Source organism: Balaenoptera borealis (genome assembly GCF_965194805.1).
Source record: "Balaenoptera borealis genome assembly, chromosome: 15".
NCBI lineage: Eukaryota > Metazoa > Chordata > Mammalia > Artiodactyla > Balaenopteridae > Balaenoptera > Balaenoptera borealis.
The window spans coordinates 66942242-66964122 of NC_138871.1; the positions used below are offsets into that span (position 1 = coordinate 66942242).

Below are 21881 nucleotides of genomic sequence, written 5' to 3' on the forward strand. Positions count from 1 at the left end.
TCTTTCTTTCACCTCCTTGGCTTGGGAGTTGTGATCTTTATCAATGCTTTTTTTTTTTTTTTTTTGGTCAGATAAAAAAGTATTTTTAGCATCTGGCATGTAGCATCCTCTTAGATTTGACAGATACATGTATTTGTGTGTATATAGACTCCTACATACATAATTACGTATTTGTGTTATGTGTTCTGAGTGTTTCTTAGAAGCCTGGGTAGATGGCGATTCTGTGAACAGAAACTGAGACCACAGGAGGAATAGTAGGTTTGGAAAATGATACCTACTGATAGCCACAAGGATACTGAAGCTCAGTCCAGGATCTTCTCAAAGGGTTTCCTTTTGCAGGATGGGACAGAACTCACATGTTTTAACATGTGAGACATGAGATTGAAATGACAGCAAACTCAATGTGAGTCAACACTAAGATGTAGTTGCCAAAAATAATTCTAAGATTTGAGCCTCATGAGCCCAAACATAGGAGATGAGGACAATCAGTGCTGCCTGGAAGCCTGTTATATGGCTGGCGCTATGCTAGCTGTTCTCACACAGATGACTTACTTTGTTTTCATGACAGTTCGAAGTGTCATGATTCTCCCAGAGAGCGGAACAGAAGCTTAGTACCTAGAACGAGGCAGAGCAGGGCATGTGCCACAGTTTTTATCAAGTGTAGGTGAACTGATTGATAAACCCAGATGTGGTCTGATATGGCATGGTTAACAGTAAGGGAACCAGTCACTATGTTGTATTATGGATAATTTAAGGAACTGAAATTTTAAAAATTATATTTGGAGGACTGTTCCCTGCGAGGGCAAAAACAACCAATCTACTACTGTGCTATTACCCACTTGCAAGATTTTGATTACCATCTGTATGCCAATAATCCTAAACATTCATATCTCCAGTCTGAGCTTCCCCTGGATGTCCTGTAGACAGGCAGCTCACATTCAGTCCCAGGGGTTAAGAGTTTCCCAAAGACCTCTTGGTAAGCACTAAATTCAATCATTAAGGAATAATTTTAATTACTATTTTAACACAATTTACTGAGTGCTTATTATGGACCAGCCACCAGACTAAATGTTTTGTATTCATTACGAAATGAATAGTTGAATTTTCCCACTAATCTTACAAAGTATATATTATCCCTATTTTGTAGATGATAAAACTGAAATGATAAAACTGAGTCAGTAAATGGTTAGAGTTGGGTTCAAACCCCAGGTTTACCTGGCTCTAAATGTAAGCTCTTTCTAGGACACACACTCCAAATTCCAGAGAGGGCAGACCAAGGCAAAACACATCATGCATTTAGGAGGCTCAGACCTGAGGGTGACTAGGTGACTGACGTTTTCAAAATTGCTGCCTCATCCTCGAAAGCCCAGACACTCAGGCTGATCAGAGATTAGGCTCTTGGCTTAAAAGGATGTTTGATCTGTTATGTATTGAAAGGCACACACAAACCCTTCCATGGAACTGTAGGAGGAAAATATATTTCAACATAAATTTCTGCCAATGTCCTGTTGAAAACTTTAAGCCACACGTTCCATAAAAGCGTGTTGTTTTCTGGATATAGAGAAACTCTTATTTTAAGAGAATGCGAGGTTGAGGACGGCTAGTAGACATAATTGTAAAGGTGAGGATTTCCTTTGATGGGCAACCCGGAAGCTTCCTTGCTAGAGACATCACTAGACGGTTATGCATGACGGAGCTCTCAGGAATTGGAGCTACTGTATTGGCACTTCTACTGGAGTCATCACCCTGGCTGGAATGCTCCTGGCTTTGGGACTTTTTTCACCTCCTTTCTTGCATTTTTCTGGGCATGAGGAACCGTGTCGTACTCATTTTTGTACCCCTGGGATTAGTCACGGTTTATTTACCATCAGAGCATTTTTCCTGACAGAAATCTTGCCGCTACCTCTTGGAAGGAAATATGGAAACCACACTGTTCTCCTCAGCAGTCAATTTTCCCTGCCATGAGCATCATAATGGCAGGCAAACGTACTGCCAATAAAGATAGCCCAGGGCACAAGTCAAATGGAAAATAAACAAATAAACAGATCCACACCGACAGATAAGTAGAGGTAAAATTGTGAGACACTCAGAGCAAAATGATGTCAGGAATAAAGTAAGGGCTGGGAAGAAGAATGGTTAGCAATATGCTCTGTAGTTGTGTATCAGTTGGACAAGTTTAATAATGCCAAGAATACAATTAAGAATAGAGGCAGAAAATAAGAAATGTATACTATGAGGCTTTGACAGAAAGAAGTCTAGACAACATTTTTTTATCTGTCAGGGAACCAGACTAGGAGCTAAAAAAGAAATGAAAACACAAATCATAATGTAGACCTTTTTGTTCCTTTGTTTTTCTCTCTTTGGACAGTCTTTGTTTGGAAGAATAATCCATAACTTCATAATTGTGTGATTTTGGGGGGGATACCAGGAAGGCCCATCGTGCCAGGAAGATCTCCCCTAGTGGCTTATGGTTAATAGATGAAGTTCTAGGTTTCAAGGTCTATGTTTTATAATTGAATCATTGGCATTTGACAATTAAACTGTCATCAGTCATGCACATCTTTTCATGAATTAGGTTATCAGATTCTTTCCAATGGCCATGGGGGAAAGTATGTTAAAAAAAAAAAAAAAAAAAAAGGCCACCAGAGTGCTAGATTAATGGATGTTTCACGAACTTGCTAAAGAAATGCCAAAATGCACTTCCAGTCAACTGAAATGTTATATAACGTATATGATATATATGTCATATACAAGTGTGTCCCAGGCATTGCCCCAGTATGACCCTACTTGCTACACAAACCTGGTCCCCTGGACCAATATTAGGCCAGAGAGAGTGGGGTAGAGAAGACAATAACCCGAATGGAGGGTGATGGAGGAGGGGTCCTGCTTCTGCTTCCTTTTAACCTCCATCCACCCCAGATTTAGTGACCAATTCTGCCCCAAGACTGGGGAAATAACTAGGACCTAATTTAGATATTTTTATGGGCCCTTGACATCTATCTCAATAATTCTGCTCTCTTGTTGTGTGGTTTTCTATGAGAAGCAATTGTCTTTCATCCTAAACCAAGAAGAGCTCCCTGCCTCAGACCCTCTTCCCTAAGAGACGGAGGTCAGCCTTACACCCGCCACTTTTCTAGGAATCCAGCTGTGTTCTGTGGTCAGGTCGCCATAGCTGTTTTAGACCCTCTCTGACGCTGCCTGCCTGGAGCTGGACCTCGCTGTATTTCTGCATCTTTTTGCCCTCACCCATTCCAGACCATCCTGCCCCGATGCCTGCCCTGCCTCCTGATCTGCCTGACTCCCAGTGCATCCCCAAGCCCTTCCCAGATACAGCACACCTTGAAAATTGGAGTTCACTTCGGTTATGGGTTAGAAATAAATGTCCTTGAAATTCTAATTAACTCTCTGACAACTCAGGAAAACACCCTCCTGTTGAAAAAATACCTTGTCTGTTTTTATTTCCAAACTTCCTACTGAGTTTCTTTTTTTTTTTTTTTTTTTTTTTAAATTTTTATTATTTATTTATTATGTTTATTTTTGGCTGTGTTGGGTCTCCGCCTCTGTGCGAGGGCTCTCTTCAGTTGCGGCGAGTGGGGGCCACTCTTCATCGCGGTGCGCGGGCCTGTCACCATCGCGGCCTCTCTTGTTGCGGAGCAGAGGCTCCAGACGCTCAGGCTCAGCAGTTGTGGCTCACGGGCCCAGTTGCTCCGCGGCATGTGGGATCTTCCCAGACCAGGACTCGAACCCGTGTCCCCTGCACTGGCAGGCAGACTCCCAACCACTGCGCCACCAGGGAAGCCCCCTACTGAGTTTCTTAAAGAATATTTTCCTATGACATTCTGAATATATTTTCAGTGTGAAGAAATTAATAATTTAGGTCTTAGAATTTACTTTGGAACCTTGAAGATGACTTTTAATTTATGAGCTCATCCACAAAGCCTCTTTTTATTATCTTGGTTTTTGGATAAATTTCTAACGCTTAAAAGTTATATATGGAACCACCAATTTTTCCTTTTCCTTTCTCCTACTCACAAATCAAATCTCTTCTCTTTTCCTTGTTGGATCCTAGTTTTAAAGACATATAACTGAATAAAGATCAAGTGGGAAGAAACATCAGAGATACTGTCAGTTTGTTTTATGAAGCTTTGGTGCTGCCATAACCACCAGGACCTTAAATCCCCGTCTATAGGGCTGCCATAAGTAACCATTGCCAGAGCTATAATATCTCATGATTTACTTGTTTCACTCTTATATCTGCAAAAAAGGGGATCAATGCAGGGAGTGGTTAGATCTTAACCACAGTATTTCAGAAGTTTTTCTCATTTACAATTGTATTGGACACATAACAGCTTTACTTGTTTTTTAATGTGAGTCTAATATAATAACATAAGTGATCCACATAAGCAAGAATGAACACTTTGAACAGTTACTATTCACTATACTGGGCACCTTAACTTATCCCTCTCCTGGACTTTTTTACTTCTTATCTCACTGCCTGAGATTCCAACCACCAAGGATTAGGGCAAGGAGTTTTCTATTTAAAACGCAAATACCTATGGTGAAGATAAGGATTTGTGAGCCCCTTCACACAATAGTGAGAACTAGTTCAATCAGATTGCTTTCCAGTGCCCTAAAAGAATGAGAAGTCTGATTGTAGGAAAAGGAAGGAGATACTTCAGAGAATGCACTGAAGTTTGTGGGAAGGTCCGGCTTGTGTAGAGCACGCGGATTCTTTGAAAGAAGAGTACCAGGAAGTTGGGTAAGAAGAGACAAAGTCAGTTTCTGACAAGAATTCACTTCCTGGCTGGTAGATGGCTGCCTTCTCAGTGCACCCTCATGTGGCATTTCCTCGGTACACAATGAGAGAGAGAGAAAGAGAGAGCGAGAGAGACGCCTCTGGTATCTCTTCTTTTAAGGACACTAATCCTATCGGATCAGGGCTGAGTCACTACAAACTCATTTCTTTCCTTACTCCAAATACAGACACACTGTGGGGTTAGGGCTTCCACATATGGATTTTGGGGAAGACACAAACATTCAGTCCATAACAGCTATTATTATCAGTACTCTTTTCTTTATCAGTATTACTCAAATGAGTGAGGTGATAATTGTACAGAAAGATCGAGGTGTGAGAGATTAGAGTCAGGGCAAAAGGCCACTGCAGAGAAGCAGGTAGGAAGGGAGAGGAGAGAGGAGTTCTAGAGGTAAGGGACCTTTTAATTCCACTGACATGTACTGAGCACTCACTGGGTGCCAGCCATCGCTCTAGGTCCTAGGGATCCAAGGTGTGCAAGCGTGGAGTCAGACAAGCTGGAACTGACTTAATCACCAGGAAGAAAATCTGTGCAAGTCGTGCTGGGAACCCAGGAGAAGTCTTCCCAAAAGAGCAACCACGTGAGCACCAGGAAGTGTTTTGAGGGAGGAATAGCCAGTGTGAAATGTAAGGAAACAATCAATAGGGGTCAACATTTCTAGCTTTGAGTGGTCAAAGACATGAAGGCAAAATTGGCAGAAAAGTGGGATTTGGGGAGCAGATTTGGGAAGGGAGAGGGGGATCTCCCCTATCTCAGTAGCAAAAAGGAGTCACAAAGTTCCTCCTCAGCAGGAAAAGCTGCATCAGACTCTGAAGACCGCAAAGGAAAATAATAATTGTATTATTTCTGGCAATGATATAATGCTCTAAGCCGTATCTCCAAATACCCTCCCTAGATTGGAACTGAGAAGATGACTCTCTTCAAGGCATTACTGGAACAAGTTCTGTTTGTATGTTGTTCTAAGAAAATAACTGGATTTGTACCATGTCATCACAAAGCCCCGGGCGGTCCCCTCCCTTCCAGGGAACACACAGCGGGGAGGAACCAAAACTGTGGAAGGCAGGAACTCAGACTCTCAGCCCGGCACTTGTGTCTAAGAAGGACCTTACATAAAGAGTAGTCTCGGGCAGCCAGGTTCTACCTGCATTGGGATTAGAGCCTGTCCAGTTGCTTAAAGGAACAAGATCTCCTGTGCAGGTAAATTTCTTTAGCTCCAAGGGTGGGTCCAGTTTAGCCCAGAGCCTCTGAGGCCTCTGTGAGGTCTGGGTTCAGAAGGTGAGAGAAAGGTAGTTGCTTTTCCTGGTATGAGCTTTGCAGGTCAGAGTGTACATAGAAAGAGTCTGGGGTCTGGAGATGTGAATGTTGTTCTCAGCTTTGCTTTTGCTCACTGGTGTGACCTAGAACAGTGGACTTCAGTCCTTTGGTCTCAGTCTCCTCATTAAAATCAGGGGGTCTTTGGACCTGGGTGATTCCTGGGGTCCCTCCTGCTCTGATTTCCATCAGTGGTGATTTGGTAGAGTTATTAATGCTGCTAGGGGCTGTCATTTCCCGGGGCTCAGGACTTTCCAGGGATCTTCTGAGCCTCCTTGATTTGGGGAGGGGGCTGAACGGGTCCTGGGGCCTTGTGGGGTCCTGACGTCCCGGGAGACAGGCTGCTCTCTGGGTGCTGGCAGGCAGCAAGGCTGGTTTGACGTCCTCTGGGAAATCAGATGTAAAGGAACACTGATGACGATGCTCACCTTCTGTGAGAGCGCGATGGTCCCTCACGTGATAGTTGTCAGTTTGGTGCTAAGGAGTGGCCCTTGCTTAGATGAGAAATCTAGAAATCACCATGCTGGAGCAGTTTGCTGGCCTCTGGGCATCTGAGCCTTGGGATGGCTCCGGAGGAAGGTCGTCAGCTCTCAGCTCAGTGTGCGACCCTGTCCAGTGAAGGCAGAGGGAGATACCCTTTGTGTGGGTGGGACGCAGCCTGGATATAGGTTAAACATTTCTGTTCCGGACATGCCAGATTCAGTCTACAGGAGCTCAGGGCTAGAATTGTGATCCTAACTTTGAGCCAGTGAAGTGGACTTAAGTTTCTCAGTCTGGGGAAATCTTCCAGACCTGGCAGGGTGGGAGCATATCTCTGACTTTGGAGAGTGAGGATTCTTGGATGGGCTGGGTACTGACCATTACGGAGTAAACCTCACAGGGAGGAGGGGAGAGCCCTCTCTCTTGGCCTGTGATGTCCTTGAGGGCGGAAATTCTGATTCATCCTGCATCCCTGCCATTGAGGGCCCATGGGGAGGTGTCCAGGTAAACAAGACTTGTTTAAATGAGTAGAATGTATCGCTTTTCAATCTCCCTTGTAAATCTCTCTACTGATGATCACAACAATCAGTAGAAAGGAATAGAATCTATTTAACTATTAGTGGCATAATTGGTTTGGGGACAAATCTCTCCACCCCAAGGGTAACCACTAAGCTGATTTCTAACACATAGATTGGTTTTGCCTTTTTTGAAAGTTATGTAAATGGAATCATAGACTTTCTGTGTCTGGATGTTTTCACTCTGTACTAAGTTTGTGACTTTCATCCGTATGGTAGTGCGTAGTCCTTGTTTGTTCACTCTCAATGCTCTATAGCATTCTATTGTGTGAATGTTCCCCAATATCATTTATCCATGTTCATGGCCTTGTGGGTAGTTCTCAGTTCAGGGCTATTTTGAATAACGCTGTTATGAATATCCTTGTACATGTTTTGTGATACACAGATGTAAGCATTTCTGTTGGGTAATATCCAGGAATCGCTGCATCAGAGGATGTATATATGTTTACCTTTAGTATTGACTGCCAAATAGTTTTTGCGAAAGATGTTTTTGATTGACTTCCTTTTTCTGAAGTGTTGCCTGGGTTTCTAACTGCATAGCTTGATTTTCTGGAGTGGTGCAAATCATAGCCTGAGATGCGAGGCCACCCATTCCTCAAGTCCAGGACCAAGGTTTCGGGGGGCTGGGAAGTGCTGTCACCCAGCATCGTTCTCCCCAGGTCATAGCAGATTTGGGATTGTTCTTTCATGGTGGCTTCTTTTGCAACAGTCTCCTTTTTTTTTTTTTTTTTTTCTGTAGACTGGATTTATTCATTCCTCCTTGATCTCATAAAACCTACCACATGGCAATAATTCTTATTGTTCCTATTTTTTTCATGCTACATACCCGGTCAATGAAGAGATTACAAAACTCTTGCAATAGAACTATAACCCGAACAGGGGTATTATAAAACGTGGAATGACTCCAGATCAGACAGATGGTATGAAATAACGGGGCAATTAATACACCAGTCTGTGGGAATTCCATCTCCTGGACACATTGAAGGTGTCTCCTCAGGGGTCTCAGGTAAAGTTCCACGTCTTGGGCTTCGAGAAGAGCATTTTTCACAGCCATGAAGATATCCTTCAAAGTTGGAAAATAGCTGCTTTGCTTATTTTTCAGGATCTTAACCATTTTGAGGACAATGGGAGCCTGAAGTTGATCATAAATGCATGCTAGGTTCTCTCTTCTCATCATCCAGAAATCCAGTTCAGTTTGAGGATTTGAGTGAAGACTATTCAGCAAAGGCTGCACTAAATCTTTTTCTACAATTTCTTGGATTTGATGCGACCATTTAATAACCACTGATTCAATTGCATGGAGTACTGTCCTTTCATTTGGCTCTAGTTTGGTCTCTGAATATTTCTGATCCAGGTCAATATTTCCTGCAATAGTGGGAATTGGTAGAAGAGTTCTTCTTAACATTTTGCCCTTATAAATATGCATTTTATATTTCATGACTTCTATGTGACGTTCCATGTCTTGTGAAATACAACAGGACCAGGATTTATGGTTGTTCTTATTAGAAATAATTGGCACTAAAATCTCGTCTAGGAAAGCAGTTACATGTCCAAGAGATGAGGCGGGTAACTCTCCAAATAAAACTGTTTGAGAGAAATCATTTACTCCAATGTTTTCAGTACTCTTCTTGGCAATATAAACAAGTTTATGTTTTGCATCTCTTGGAATCTCACGCCTCACGCCCAGGCAGCTGAAAGATGCGCTGCTTTTCCTGCTTTATCGGGATGGAGCAGGCGCAAAGGCTGACCTTCGCAACAGTCTCCTTTTAATACTGTCACACAAGCTCAGAGATCCTTAGAATACCTTTCCTGAGGTGTAAAACAATCTGTGCATCAATGAGGTAACTCAGCTGTGAGAAGATAAAACGTGCTAGAAAGCTGGAGAAGGCTCTGGGGAGGAGGGGAAACTTGACCTGAACTTTGAAAAATGGATGCAGTTTGAACCAGAGAGGGCAAGACACATCTTGTGTTTGTGTGCGAGCGAAAGGTGTGTTGGAATAGAGCAGAGGGCATGTGCTGGGGGTTGTTTACCCAGAAAGGGGCCCAAATGCTGAGAGCCTGTCCATTTGGGTTTGAGGCCACGCTCTGTGTGAATCAGGGGAAGGAAGGCTATTTCTGTTTCATCAAATAACGCAGTTCAAAGCCTGTGACTCTCTTAAGATGCAAATACTCCTGAAAAAAAAAAAGAGGAACTCATTTACATCTGTTTTAGAACTCCTTCCTATTCACGTGTGTTTTGAAATGTCCAGAAAGGAGAAAAATCAGAAAGGTGGTCCTTTAAAAGGGTGGAAGGTGCTGGAGAAATCAGAGTAGGGAATGACTCCAAGACTAGGATGGTAAGAATTGCAAGAAGCAAATGGTGTGGCCCCGCTGAGGTTCCGGTCTAGGAGCCTGTAAAAAAGTAAAAAAAGAGGATGTGCCAAGAAGATGCCCCCGGGCTTTTACACCAGCCAGGCTGGACGGCCAAGAGCCACTGAAACTGCTCGGAGGTCCTGCCTCTACACAGGGCCGCTGAAAGGGAGGACCACCAACTTCCTTCCAGCCCGATGTTTAGTTCACCTACAAAGAGTGACATCAGGGTCTGGCTTCCACATGGGCCAAGTGAATGTTCGGAAGCCTGCAGAAATTTACGTGGCAACTCAAGGTGCACTCTCACATTCTGGGGGAGTCTGGGGGTGTTTGCACTTCTACAGAGATCTGTGGCTGTGTAGTGTCTCACAGAGTCAGATGGAAGATGAGGCAGTTGGGAGTGGGTAGGGAGCTCCATCAGCCAAGTTCTTATTTCTCCAAATGGTCCTGCAATCACCCCAGAGGACCCTCTCACACAGCATCACCAGTGAAGGCAGAGGGCGTCCTGCCTCTCCTTCCCTAACCCCGGCCCCGGCCTCAGTCTACTCTCCCGGTGCACAGTCGCTATGGAGACTCCTTAAGGCTGACCTTGATTTCACTTTGTTCCTCAGGGCACTTTGCCCTAGATCCCACATACCCTCCTTGAAAAGGAGCCCTAAAGCCAGCCTGGATGAGGAGGGAGTGGTACTAAGGAGGCCTTTGAAAACAGTTCTCAGCCTAAACTAGTTTCAGGCATGTGATCAGAACAACAGAAGAGCAGCCGAATGGTTGAGAGCTCACAGAAAGTGTTCCTGTCCTTTTCTCCTTTCAGCTTCACATCAAGAGGGGTGGAGAGGGCAGGCTTTACCATTCTTTACATTTTACAAATGAAGAAACATCTATTCATTCATTCAGTCAGTCAGCAAACACTTATCAACCACCTCTTTTTTCATAATATAATGATGGGCTCTGCAAATCCAGGGGAAAAAATACTCTTGCCTTCAATATCTCATAGCTGGACCACGTCCTTCATTGTTTCCTGAAAGGCAATGTCTTGGGGTCTTCTATTAAAAATTCAATCTAAATGCAGATAGATATCTAAATGGTAAAAACTTTCAAGATCCTTTCCAACTATTAATTTTGTAAAATCATTTCCCCTTTTATGAACAAGTCATGATCTGTACATAGAGATGTGGGTTTTCCTATTCATAATCAGTACCCACAAAAGCATCTGAAAACTGCTCAAGAATGCCTGATGTCATCACCTCTAAAAAATGCATTAGAGACCGGACTTTAGCAGAGAGAAGTGGCAAGCCAAATTTTTAAGTCTTTTTGAGACACAAATGTAACTGAAAATGTTGAATCTGTAAAAAAAAAAAAAAAAAAAAAAAAATCAATAAATCAATCAGAGATAAAATTCTGTTGCATTAAGATAAATTCTCAGTGATGGATTCAATTAACCACATTTTATTCTGTGAATTCCTCCTTGGAGCTTACCCCTGTGCCTAGTGCCACGCAGCAACAATCCACCTGGGTTAGGTAGTGCTTTAGAGCAGACTTCTCTGTAAAGGGCCAGGCTGTAAATATTTTTACTTGTTGGTCATATGATCTCTGCTCTAACTACTCAACTCTGCTTTTGTAATGTATATTGCAAAAGCAGCCATGGACAGTACATAAATGGGTAAGTGTGGCTGTGTTTCAAAAAAGCTTTATTTACAAAAACCAATGGTGGGCCAGATTTGGCCCATGGACCATAGTTTGCCATCCCCTGCTTTAGAGTTTATTCAAGCCACTTCACATCGTTGTCTCTTTGAGTCCTGAGAGTAGGCACAGTATATGTCATCTCCTTTTTATAGGTAAAGCAACCAGCTCATGCATGGTAAGTGGTCTGCCCATGGCCACACAGGTAAGAGGTGGCAAACCCAGCCACCTGCTGGGTTTTCTAATTCAAATCTGGCACACCATGAACACTGTACAATGCCTGTTACACAAAAGAAGTATAGTTCTTCCCAAGATAAATCAGGCAGGGCTGATTCTTAGTCTTGTTCTTTTGTTCCGACTGTCAAGAGGATGGAATTGATCATTTTTTCCATCTGATAACTCTTAATCATGTAGACAGAGCCATTGTGCAAGGAGCCTAGGTTTCTATTCCAATTTTACCTGAGACAACTCAGTGGGTTGTGGTGAGATGCCAGAGCTCTCTGGAAATCAGTCATCCCGTAGGAGGATTCTACAGGTCCACTGTACCTGTGAGCAGGGACATGCTTCTTATTTCTTTTGTTTCCTTTTCAGAGCCCCGACTCTACCCTTATTGGTGAGTCAAGAGCCAAGTGTATGTGTCCAGCATGGTACTGTGTCTGCACATAGTAGGTTCTCAGTAAACATCTGAAGGAACTGACCATCAGGGCAGGGACCCGAGGCGTGAAAGAGACCCAGTGTCTCACCTGGTGATGGTGCTCAATGTTCACCAGCCAGTTAACATTCTAAGGCCTCCTGGGGGTCATGAGTACCAGGGATCCCCCTCCCCACCATAAAGATCTCTCTTGCCCTCAGCATCTACAGAGAAGGCAAGCATAGCCAATGTGGGAAAAGTGAAGGTTGAGGCTCTGACTACTGATTTGCTGAGGACAAATGAATCCCGACCTGAAGAACATGATGGATGAGTCCAACTCCCTCTGGGGAGCCAAGGAAGCTCTCAGGCCAGGCAGCGTGTCTTCAGGCTGCACGCGCTAATACCTGTGTCCTGGTTAGTGTGTTCATTTACCAGTCTGCTCCAACATTGCTCACTTACAACAGTTAAAGTGCATTTCCATATATGACCGAGACCCATGTGGCCCTTTGTAGAGAGCTGTGGCAATATGGGAATGAGACAATTTCTTCCACAGCTTGTAACAGAAGACACACAAGAACTTCCAACGGGCTGCATCTGGGTCTAGACTCTCCTGAAGGTGACTTAGGAATACTTCTTTAAAGATAAGGTATGTGTGTGTGTGGCCTCATCCTGAAGAAGCTATTAATCACTTTACAAGTGTTCTTCTCTTCATAAAACGCATCAACAAGTCCTTTAAAAGGCAACGTCTTAGTGTGTTCAAAGGCAATCCAGCTCCCCCAAACTTGGTTAACACAGAAGATTTCCCAAACACGGCTAGTGAACAAAATGAAGTCAATCTGTGCTACAGATTCTCCCCTTTTCTGTTCCCTATTCAGCCGTTACCATCAGGGCCTGTAGCCCCCGACTTACTAAGTCCCTACTGTGTGTGAAATTCCCAAGAGAGCCTCCTAAACTAGATGACAGCTAAGATTCTCCTTCTCCCAGAAAATCTTGGGAACTGCTGATGTAGTGAGTCTGTCACACACCTGACCTTGAGGGAAGCGTGCACATGCAAAGATGGAGGGATTAGGGCCTGCTGTGGAGCAGAGACGGCCCCCCACTCCCCCTGCCCCCCCAAGCCTGCATCTCAGCATGGAAGCCAAAGAGGCCGCTAGACTGGGGGTTGGGGGTAGGAAGGAAGAGTAGGGGGAGAATAAGGAGAATGAGAAATCTCTAGGAAAAATTAGAACACTCCCTAAGAGAGGTGCTTCCATTTTTCACAGATGCCCAAGAAAAGGCATTCTTGATACAAGTGCTACTTCTCAATATCTACACGGGGTTCTCCAGGACTCTCACTTAACATGAGCTGCAAGAAGGAATGAGAAATACAGTGGGCAGAATCTGTATGCCTGATTTTCTAGAACAGCCCTGATTTCACATATGTTCTATATTTATGTCCCCAGAAGTCCAGTTTGGGGATATGGGAAACTGTGGTCCTTGTAGCTCCAGGAGCTTCTTTGTTCTCGCTCAGAAGGACATTTCTGTTTGTTCCTACAGGAGCTGCACGGCAATCCTCACTTCTATTCTGCCAAGGCCAAAAGGCTGCATCTGTGCCAGGGACTGGTAGGTAAGTCTGCACAGCCCCTGAGACGCACAACTGGCAGTAGCCAGCCCAACCCAGACAAGGCAGAGCTGGGTGAAGAGGAGGGGGATTGAGAGAGCCCAACGGGGGAAATGGCCACCCTGAACTCTACCTTGACATGTTGTCCTTTGATGAGAAAATGATCACAACTGGTTCCCTGAGGATGCGTGGGAATGCCACACCTTGCCTAACGATCATCCTTGTTACCAGTTTCCAGGTCTAAGTTTCATCTTTGGAAAACGTGCTCACTCTACCTTAGTCCCTGTAATGAGTCCTTCTTGGCACACCAGTCACTAGATACCCCAGAATCCAAGCAGATCTATCCTCAGCCCAACTTTGTTTTTAGAGGAATAGAAAAACCCTTGGCCATGAGGGAAGGCACACGTGTAGTGATACCCATTTCACAGACAGAGAAATGGAGTCCAGAAGGGTTGAGGCTTTCTCAGAAGAACATAAATCAGTTACAGAAGCAGGCCTTAGAAAACTTTGGTTGCGTTTGGGTCCAAGTTCCTGACATTGGGGCAAGGGGAAGCTAAAAGCTGGTCCAGGAATATGGTTCAGTTCTTGGTGTCAAGTCTGGATTCCAGACAATGTTCCCCACCCTCTATTCTGCTCACTCACCATCTTCCTCCCCGGTATAGAATTCCCTTCTCCTAAACTAGGCTGCAAGCCCAGAGAGGATAGCAGTTGGCGCCAGACATTTCTTGCATGCAGTGAGCCCTCAGTAGATTCGTGTGGACACTTGTAGCATGTGCAGGCCTGTACAGTACACCCATGCAGACACTGCGGTCTGTGCACGCATGTCCAGCAGATTCATGTGGAGACTGTGTGCTGTCCGGCTTAGGCGACTGCTGGTTCTTGGCGGCTTTGCAAGCTCTGACTTTGCACCAGGATATCCTGAGTCGTGTCATTCCCCTGAATCAGAGTTTCACTGAGAAGTATGCTGGCATCTCCCGGTTCTGGGTGAGTGTACTCCTGGTGCCCCAGACTGGAAAGAGGGTTCTGGAAGAGTCACGTCTTTGCTCCCTGGGCTGACTATCCTCCATGGCAGTCTTCACTCACCAGCGGGCACTCTCTCCTTCCAGTTCTGGCACTTTGGGAAGTGGGTTCCAGTGGTGGTAGATGACCGACTGCCTGTGAATGAGGCTGGCCAGCTGGTCTTTGTCTCTTCTACCTACAAGAACTTGTTCTGGGGCACTCTTCTGGAAAAGGCCTATGCTAAGTAAGACAACCCCTTTCCTTCCCAGCCCTTCCCACCTCCTCTGCCTCTGTCTCCCTCTCATCAATGTTGAGGGAGGACAAGACGAAGAAGCAGTGAAGTTTCTCACGTGAGAGATGAGGCGCATCTCAGCAAACATAGAGGTCACGCTATCGGAACATGCTTTCAAGAGTCTTACCTTTCCCTGATGGATGGAGTTCTTTAATAGGGTTAGAAACTCTGAGTATATATTTTCTTTTTTTGCCCCTAGGATGGAAGGAAGGAATAGCAGACACATGACCGGGGAATAACCAAGTGGGGGATTCTCTAGACTTGTTTGGACCATCCCAGGCTACAGCACAGACACCCTTCCCTTAGCCCATGCTTATGCCTTCCCTGGGCAGGCTCTCTGGCTCCTATGAAGACTTGCAGCGTAAACAGGTATCTGAAGCCCTTGTGGACTTCACTGGAGGGGTGACAATGACCATCAACCTGGCAGAAGCCCCCGGCAACCTCTGGGACATCCTAACCCGAGCCACCTACAGCAGAACCCAGATTGGCCTTCAGACCCACTCAAGGGTGAGGCTGGGCTGCGCCCTGGCAGGATGGCCTCCTCCGCTGCTCCCATCCCCTTTGTCAACCAGCTGCTGCTCTCACCTCGTGTGGGCCCCCGGACTCCACCAGCTCCCGCACCCAGAGTCCTGACGTTCAAACTAGAACAGCAGAGCTGAGCCCCCAGGGCAGGCGAGAACACCGTAGAATACAGAGGGTGTTCAGAGAAGGGAGTTAACAATTCTTGAGTGTCAACCACATGCAAGGCCATTTACCAGCACCACTAGCTGTCACCGTCTAATTTCATAACAAACAAGAACCCGGAAGTGGAGTAGGAAGCCCTCAGTTCAGCCCTGCCTCTGCTAACGACCGTCGCGTCACCTCACATGACTTAGCAGCTCTGAGTCTGTGTTGCCCTCGGGAAAGTGGGGAGCTAATCACTGCAGAGTGGCACCCTGACTTCTTGAAAGGCTCAAATGAGACTGCAGGTGCTGAAGAGCTTTGAAAACTGTAAGGAAACGCAGCATGGGTCTCTCCCACCGCCTCCCCATAAACCCTGGCTCCAGTCAATAAATCCCCCCAACTCTCAAGTTAGCTGTACACAGCAGAGTGCTGACAGGAGCTCTCTGTCTCTGCAGAAGGAGAGAGTGCTGAAGAATGGGCTGGTGCAAGGCCATGCCTGTACTCTCCCAGGGATCAGGAAGGTGGTGGAACCCAGCCCCTCTGTCTCCCTTCAGCCTCTCCCTTCTCTCCCGGGCCTTCTCACCGAGGCCTTGCCTCATCTTGGTGAACGTTGGTGTCTGTGCCCAGTCTAGGGGGTGAGTTTTTCTGGTAGGCCTGCCAAAGCAGGTAGTAGGCTCCCCGGACCTCCGTGCCGCTTCTCTGGGGTGAAGTGGTGGGTCCAGCCTTTGCCACCTCCATCGCACCATCCCCGCCTCTCTTGACAGTCCCAGCCAATCAGCCACCTAGCCCTGCTGTGCCTCACAACCCTTCTTTGAGCTTCACTTAGCTCTAGGCTGCCATTGATAGCTTTTCTATCTGGGTTTTCCCTCCAAATTCCTGCTTCTTTCCCACATGCTCCTTTCCCCACAGTCTCCCAGTTTCCTTCTGATGCTATCCATCTTTTGAGCTCTACTAAACATTGAGAGAAAGATGAACCAGACCGGGACCCTGCCTACAAGGAGCTTACAGTCAAGTATGGAGGCAAACCATATTTGAAATGGATAGGGAAGCAAAGTAGAAACTGAAAGAAGAAAGCAATGGTGAAAGGCTTGAGGGGTTTAGAGGTAGGAGAGAAGACATTTACCTGGTTGGGTTGGAGGGAAATCAGAAAAGACTTTATAGAGGAGGTGACATGGAGTTGGCCCCTGAAAGATGGGTAGATTTGTGTGAGGGGAGAAGTGCCTTCCTGGTGGAGGGAGGGCAGGAGCAAAGCACAGAGATAAGGAATCCACAGGTTGAATCTTAAAGAACCTCTGCTATCCTCTAGAGAGTGTGACTTCCCCAAAGTCCTCCAATTCCCTTTAACTCTGTTTCAGATTTTTTCAACTCCATTCGCACCTGACTTCTTCTTTCTCTTAGATCTCCATCAGTCATGTTTGTGTGTGTCAAGAACTTTTATTTTCATATTTAGATAACAAAATTTATATTTAAAAATATTTACGTTTATGATTTTATATTTATTTAACAAATGTATTTAACAAAATGTAGCACTTAATATGTGATAAATACTGTCCTAACTGCTTTACCAATGTTAACTCAATCCTCACAACAGTCCTATGAGTAGGTGTATTAGTGTCCTAGGGCTGCCATAACAAATTGCCACAAGAGAAATTTATTTTTCACGGTGTTTTTTAAAGCCAGAAGTCTGAAATCAATGTGTCCTTAATACCGTACTCACTCCAATGGCTGTAGGGGAGAATCCTTCGTGCCTATTCCGGCTTAGGATGGCTCCCAGCATTCCTCAGCTTGGAAGGCATAGCTCCGATATTTGCCTACATCTTCACACGCCCTTCTCCTCTGTGTCTTTCCCCTTCTCTTCTTTTGTAAGGACTTTTGTCATTGGATTTAGGACCCACCCTAATTCAGGGTGATTTTGTCCCAAGATCCTTAACTTAATTACACCTGCAAAGACCGTTTTTACAAATAGGATCACATTGACAGATTCTAGGTAAACATATCTTTGGAGGAGGGTACCCATTCAACTCACTGCAGTAGATGTGACTATTGGCTTCATTTTACAGATCAGGAAAAGGACACAGAGAGGTTAAGTAACTTGCCTTAGGTCTCACAGCTAGTGAGCAGCAGAGCCATTTTCTCCTCTTACCAACTCCCAGGGCCTTTGATCGTTCATTTCAAGGTCTCATCTGCAGGCATGAATCTCACCCAGATATCTGCAACATTTGCTATTGGCACTCAGCCCAGCCACCTGGACTGGTTCTCATTTATACAGGTGACCTCCAAACGTGGACCTGCGTACCTAATCAAGCTGCAGAACCCCTGGGGAAGAGTGGAATGGAAAGGAGACTGGAGTGACAGGTGAACTTCTGATACCGGCTGGGAGGGGTGAGGACGGGGTAGGTGAAGGCTGCAAAGGAGGCTGCCTTTGGCACACAAATTCAAGAAATGAATGGATCCAAAAGATGGATAGCGTGCTTTTGACATTTTCACATCTGCGTTATCACTTAATCATTTTTATAGATGAAAAAATGAAGGCTCAGAAAAATAAGTGGAATATTACTCCGGATAGAATGTACTATACTCTATTTATTATAATTAATAAAGAGAATTGTCGGAGGGACTGAGTCTGTGTGGGAAAATGGCATCCAAAGATTTATATAAATTTTTTTTTTTTTTTTGGCTATGTTGGGTCTTCGTTGCTGCGTGCGGGCTTTCTCTATTTGCAGCGAGTGGAGGCTACTCTCCGTTGCAGTGCTTGGGCTTCTCATTGCGGTGGCTTCTCTTGTTGCGAAGCACAGGCTCTAGGCGCGCAGGCTTCCATAGCTGTGGCATGTGGGCTCTAGAGTGCAGGCTCAGTAGTTGTGGTGCACCGGCTTAGTGGGCATGTGGGATCTTCCCGGACCAGGGCTCGAACCCACGTCCCCTGCATTGGCAGGCGGATTCTTAACCACTGCGCCACCAGGGAAGCCCGATTTATATAAATTTTAAAGTGTTGTAGAAATATAGCATCATAATGTTGTTGGTAGTGGTTTGTTTAGGAAAACAAGTGCTTGCCTTTGAGAAAAATGACAGGTTAAATTAACTTTGGTAGCTGTGTGATCTTAGGCAAACTTCTTAATTTCTTTGAGCCAGAGGTGTGATGAGGATTAAATAAAATGATGGGCTTTATTCCATAGTGTCTAATCTGCTGTTAGTCTCATTCAGAGCAGTTTTCATTTTAGATATTATATTTTTTAATACTAGAGATACCATCTGAGAATATCTTTCACTTTTCTCTGCATCATGTCCATAGTTCCCTTTACATCCTTGAGAATATGAAGCACATTTATAATGGGTGTTTTAATGTCCTTATCTGCTAATTCCATCATATCGCTCTTATTTCTAGGTCTGTTTTTACTTGTGGTCATGGATCACAGTTTCTTTCTTTTATTTTTTTAAACATCTTTATTGGAGTATAATTGCTTTACAATGGTGTGTTAGTTTCTGCTTTATAACAAAGTGAATCAGCTATACATATACATATATCCCCATATCTCCTCCCTCTTGCGTCTCCCTCCCACCCTCCCTATCCCACCCCTCTAGGTGGTCACAGAGCACCGAGCTGATCTCCCTGTGCTATGTGGCTGCTTCCCACTAGCTATCTATTTTATATTTGGTAGTGTATATATGTCCATGCCACTCTCTCACTTCGTCCCAGCTTACCCTTCCCCCTCCCCGAGTCCTCAAGTCCATTCTCTACATCTGCGTCTTTATTCCTGTCCTGCCCCTAAGTTCTTCAGAACATTTTTTTTTCTTTTAGATTCCGTATGTATGTGTTAGCATACGGTATTTGTTTTTCTCTTTCTGACTTACTTCACTCGCTAGGTCCATCCACCTCACTACAAATAACTCAATTTCATTTCTTTTTATGGCTGAGTAATATTCCATTGTATATATGTGCCACATCTTCTTTATCCATTCATCTGTCGATGGACACTTAGGTTGCTTCCATGTCCTGGCTATTGTAAATAGAGCTGCAATGAACATTGTGGTACATGACTCTTTTTGAATTATGGTTTTCTCAGGGTATATGCTCAGTAGTGGGATTGCTGGGTCATATGGTAGTTCTATTTTTAGTTTTTTAAGGAACCTCCATACTGTTCTCCATAGTGGCTGTATCAATTTACATTCCCACCAACAGTGCAAGAGGGTTCCCTTTTCTCCACACCCTATCCAGCATTTATTGTTGTAGATTTTTTGATGCTGGCCATTCTGACTGGTGTGAGGTGATACCTCATTGTAGTTTTGATTTGCATTTCTCTAATGATTAATGATGTTGAGCATCCTTTCATGTATTTGTTGCCCATCTGTATATCTTAGTTGGAGAAATGTCTATTTAGGTCTTCTGCCCATTTTTGGATTGTGTTGTTTGTTTTTTTGATATTGATTTGATATTGGATCACATTTTCTGCTTCTTCATGTACATAGTAATTTTTTATTAGATACTGGACATCGTAAATTTAGTTGCTTAGGGATTATTTTGATACTTTGAAGTTTTTTTTTAGGACAGATCTAGGAAAACTTTTAGTTGGGGCCTAACTTGACCCCACTACTAAGGTGTAAACCCTTTGAGTTCTCTCCTAAAGACCCCATGTATACTGTAAGGTCTTTTGACTCTGGCTGGTGGGAATTCAAATGATTTCCAGCCTGGTGTCAGCTCTGGAAATTGTTCTTTGTATAGTCCAGTCTTGTGGGATTTCATTTTACGTATGCACAGATTTTATTTTAGCCAAAGACTCAAGGGAACACCTATGAAGTTCTCTGGAGGTCCTTGTTTAAGTAGCTCCCTCCTCTTGGGCACTTTCCCCAGCAAATTCTAGCTGTCTTGTCTCCCTGAACTTCAGACTCTGTCTCTTCCACTCAGCAAGACTGCTAGGCTCTTTTTGGGTCCCCTTCCCTGCATCACTGTCTAGGGAATTAGTTTCAGGCAGGAGTCTAGGCAATGTTAGGGCTCACTTTATTTGTCTCTCTCCTCTTGGGGTCACAATTCTGTGCTGCCTGCTGTCTAATGTCCAAGAACAGTTGTTTCTTGTATTTTGTCCCATTTTTAGTTGTTTATAGTGGGGAAGTGGTACATGAAAACCTTACTCCTTTGCGGCCAGAAACAGAAGTCCAAAATGATGGGCTGTGGAAAAAAAACCAATAGCAACATAGGTTCCAATGCTAGTTCTGACATTTAATAACTTTGTGACTTCAAGCATGTGACCTAATCTCTTTTAACCTCAGTTTCCTAATCTCTAAAATGGCAGTAAAAATCCCTACTTTGTAAAGTTGCTGTTAGCCTTAAATGAAATAAAATATGTCAAGAGCCTAGCCCAGAACTTGGCTCAGAGTGAGTGATGAATTAATGTCACACGTTGCTTTCATAATAGAGGATGTGAGATGTAATTGTCTGCAAGCAGTATGAAGATGAGAATAAATAGCTACCCTATAGAGCATTTACTGAATAATTTCTTGCATGTCCCTCTCAATCCTTTCCTTCCCCATGAAAACATTTCTTTTTTGTTTTCAGCTCAAGTATGTGGGAGCTACTGAGCCCCAAGGAGAAGATTCTGCTGCTGAGGAAAGATGATGATGGAGAGTTCTGGTATTTGACTCAGAGACTTGGGGCACGTGCCCTGGCTTACATTAGGACATCCATCCAGCAGACGTTTACAGGGTGCCTCATGTATGCCAGGCATCTCTTATACAGAGATCGAGAAGACCCTTTAGGGGCTCATGAGAGCAGAGACCCCTGGCATGGAACTCAGCAGGTGCTCAAAGCAGAGGGTGGGTGTGGCCACTGCCTCCTCTCCGACTTCTGTCTCTTGCCAACTATAAGCCACCGCACCTGTGCCCTCCAGAGCAAAGCAGTACTACTCCCACCCACCCCAAAGCCTCTCACCCCTTTTTATGAAAGGCCACCAGACACCCTGAGCTGATGCTGCTTCTGGGTGTCTGACATGAGACCCACCTGCTCCCCGTTCCTTCCACTTTTCACCCTTACTATTAACTCCCACGCTGTCCCTCTTCTCCCTGTACCAATCCTTTTCAGACTGCTGTGGCCCTTTCGCTCTTGAAGTAGGTGGTCATTGAACTCAAGAGTCCTGCAAATACTGTTATTTCCGTTAACAGATAGTAAACTGAGCTGGTTCAGACAACACGCCTCGGGGCACAACATTAGCCAATAGGGGCGAAGATTTTTATCAATTGATGATGAGGAACTGATTTGTGCAATTCTTATTGAACATGTATAAATCAACTGACTAGCTATGAATGCCCCAATTCCACTTTATCACCACCAGCAGCGGCCCAGGAGCATTGTCCTCAGGCAGCCATTGTTGGACGCTGCTTCCAGCCACAGGGTGGGGTTTCTTGGTAGCACCACCTGCCCGAGATGGACCCTCACACTGGTCCATCCAGCCCCAGTCTCATGGGTCCAAAGCCAGCTCAGCTCTGCGTGGGGGTGTGG

The 21881-nt window shown here is 44.7% G+C and overlaps 1 protein-coding gene and 1 long non-coding RNA gene across 2 annotated transcripts in view; one reads left to right on the forward strand and one right to left on the reverse strand.

Moving 5' to 3' along the window:
- The window catches only part of LOC309611890, a 489900-nt gene that overhangs the window by 427604 nt on the left and 40415 nt on the right, over positions 1-21881 (reverse strand). The gene's annotated exons all lie outside the window — the stretch shown is intronic.
- CAPN14 (calpain 14) overlaps positions 11403-21881 on the forward strand; it is a gene marked incomplete at its 5' end in the record, with an annotated part of 29487 nt that continues 19008 nt past the window's right edge. Inside the window, 8 exons of the mRNA XM_082356500.1 lie at positions 11403-11414; positions 13323-13446; positions 14306-14424; positions 14547-14683; positions 15064-15238; positions 15853-15915; positions 17664-17749; positions 20943-21017. Coding sequence (XP_082212626.1) covers positions 11403-11414; positions 13323-13446; positions 14306-14424; positions 14547-14683; positions 15064-15238; positions 15853-15915; positions 17664-17749; positions 20943-21017 — 791 coding nt within the window. The remainder of the gene's footprint in view (positions 11415-13322; positions 13447-14305; positions 14425-14546; positions 14684-15063; positions 15239-15852; positions 15916-17663; positions 17750-20942; positions 21018-21881) is intronic.